This window comes from Montipora capricornis, chromosome 3 (assembly GCF_036669925.1).
Source record: "Montipora capricornis isolate CH-2021 chromosome 3, ASM3666992v2, whole genome shotgun sequence".
In the NCBI taxonomy this organism is placed as follows: domain Eukaryota; kingdom Metazoa; phylum Cnidaria; class Anthozoa; order Scleractinia; family Acroporidae; genus Montipora; species Montipora capricornis.
The window spans coordinates 17,334,102-17,336,601 of NC_090885.1; the positions used below are offsets into that span (position 1 = coordinate 17,334,102).

The 2,500-nt window shown below is 42.5% G+C and overlaps 1 protein-coding gene across 1 annotated transcript in view; it reads right to left on the reverse strand.

Moving 5' to 3' along the window:
* The window catches only part of LOC138042454 (sodium-dependent neutral amino acid transporter B(0)AT1-like), an 18,761-nt gene that overhangs the window by 6,799 nt on the left and 9,462 nt on the right, over positions 1 to 2,500 (reverse strand). Inside the window, exons 6-7 of the mRNA XM_068888347.1 lie at positions 1,021 to 1,219; positions 179 to 338 (exon numbers count right to left, since the gene is read on the reverse strand). Coding sequence (XP_068744448.1) covers positions 179 to 338; positions 1,021 to 1,219 — 359 coding nt within the window. The remainder of the gene's footprint in view (positions 1 to 178; positions 339 to 1,020; positions 1,220 to 2,500) is intronic.

A 2,500-nucleotide genomic window follows, 5' to 3' on the forward strand; every position in this document is an offset into this window, starting at 1 on the left:
AACTTTAGGAACTTGTTATTCGCTCTCAAGGGAAACAATTGACCAGGCAAGGCCTGTGATGTTACATAGCAATAATAATTATGATAATGATGATAATAATAATAATCATGATTATAATAGTAAGTAATATTTTTGTTATTATCCTAGCATTCTATATTAATTTATGCCAGTATCACACCTATTAGCGCCGTAGACCCATGATACTCCGATAAGTTCAAAGAAACAGATGACCAGTAGTGGAAGAGTTGCTGAAAAGCTGTCAAACATCTGCAGCCAGTATTCTCCGGATGTCTGACAGAATAAAAGGCCGACGGCCATACACAGGAAACATGTCAGACCTGCATGGAAGAAAGATTAAGTCTGAGGAGATCGACTGAAATTAACAACGAGAAACAGTTAAAAAACACTGTAACTTTTTTCGACTAAAACGCGTGAAATTGAAATTGAAATTGATGTTTCGGCTGTGCTGGTAACAGCCTTCATCGCCTGTTTTACCCGACAGTGAAAAAGGTTACAGCGTTTTTTAACATGACTAAACGCGAAAACCTCAAGGATACTAACAAGAGACAGTGCTCCAACTGGATGACCTTTATCTTGGAATTGAGCAAACCGACGCCACATCTGCCCGTGTAGAAAATGAAAGATGCTTTCAATGACGGACAAAATTCCTTGTAAAATTCCAGTAAACAAACTCATTACGAAAATACGGGAAAAAACATCGTTTGTGTAACGAGCGACAACAACCTATTTCGCGATAAATGGGACGTGTTCGCAGTCACTCATCCAATAATATAGAAAGATTTTGGACGAATGACGCTGTTATGTCTGCCGTGAATTATACGTATCTCTGCTAATGGAAGGCGGAGAGATGTTCAAACGAATCACGGTACAATGCAATAAATCAAACGCAATGAGAGGAGATGACTTGAGTGACGTACGCCTTAACTCTGCACTGGTGATACTCTATCCCATAAACACGCGTACACTTATACTCAGGCCACTGTCTAAGCCTCAACTTACCTGTTAGGATTTCCTTTCGTAGTGGAACCAGCTTCTGATCATGTAAGGAATTAAGCACTCCCTCCAGTATACCAAACATGCTGCCAAATCCGAGCGACAGGAGCATGCAAAAGAACAGCACTGACCAGACCGGCGCTAATGGTAGCTTGAGTATGGCTTCCGTAAAGGCGATAAAGGTCAGGCCTGAACCTTGAAAAGACTAAACGAGAAAAGAAAGATTAAACGAATAATATGACAAATCCGCCACGGGTGCAACGCGAGTATTGTTCCCTACACTTCGATGTCACGTTTTCTTGATATATCAGTGATTGCCTCATTTCCCCACCAGAGGCTTAATTACTATGGGATCACTGGTAATGTCTTTTTTGGATTGAGAACTTCCTTTTGGACCGCACTCAGTGTGTCCAGGTTTCTGATGCAAAGTCTTCTTGGACCAGTGTTACCTCTGGTGTCCCTCAGCGCACAATCCCAGGACTGGTCCCCTCTTGTTCTTAATCTACATCAATGATATTGTCGATAACTTAAACTCTAAAATAATCCTGCTGATGCTGTTTTTTATTCCGAAATCTCAAGTGTTCATAATGTCAGTTTATTCTAACAAGACCTTGTCACTCTATCCTGCTGGGCCACTACTTGGCAAATGAATTTTAGTTTAATTGATACTATGACCTAAAAATCAATTATATTTTTCCTTTGGACTGCAAATCTATGTTAACGAGACAGTAAGTGATCCAAGTCTTACGCCTTCATTTCAAAAAGACACCTGTTTATTTTAACTGGTACTTTCCTATTAATGGTCCGCCGTTTCTAACTTTAAAATCTTGAGAGAGCTGGATCGAGGAGAGGTAAGGTAGGTAAGCGCTTTCCGAGCCAATGACCCAACACGCCGGTGCTTATACCCGGTTTCCGTAGCATTAAGCGACTAGGAGCATTTTTAACTCCCCCCTGGATGGGATGCTAGTCCATCGCAGGGTTACCCCCAGCATTACGCCGGTACCCATTTATACACCTGGGTGAAGAGAGGCACCATGGGAGTAAAGTGTCTTGCCCAAGAACACAACACAATGTCCCCGGCCAGAACCCGAACCCGGACCACTCGCTCCGGTGTCGAGCACACTAACCATGAGGCCATCGCGCCTCCCACTGGATCGAGGAGAAAATGACGTCAAAAGACTCACTAGTTTAAGAATGCAATGCGTGTGTACGCGGCTGAATTAATATGCAGCACGGGAGTTTGGGGCATTCAGGCTTTTGAACTCGTGTTTTGCATATAGAATAAGCTGCAGTCACACGCTGAAATTTTAAGCCAGTCAATGGCGCCACTTTTCCCCAGATCGAACCCTCTGAGGTCCAATCGGTCAGTTTTGAACGTGAGAAATGGTGGTCCGTGAAATCCAAATCGTACACTCAAAGTAAACAGCCTTTGGATAAAAATCAAAGCTAAGAATTTTGCCAGTCAGGTGTTAAGCATAGACACTTT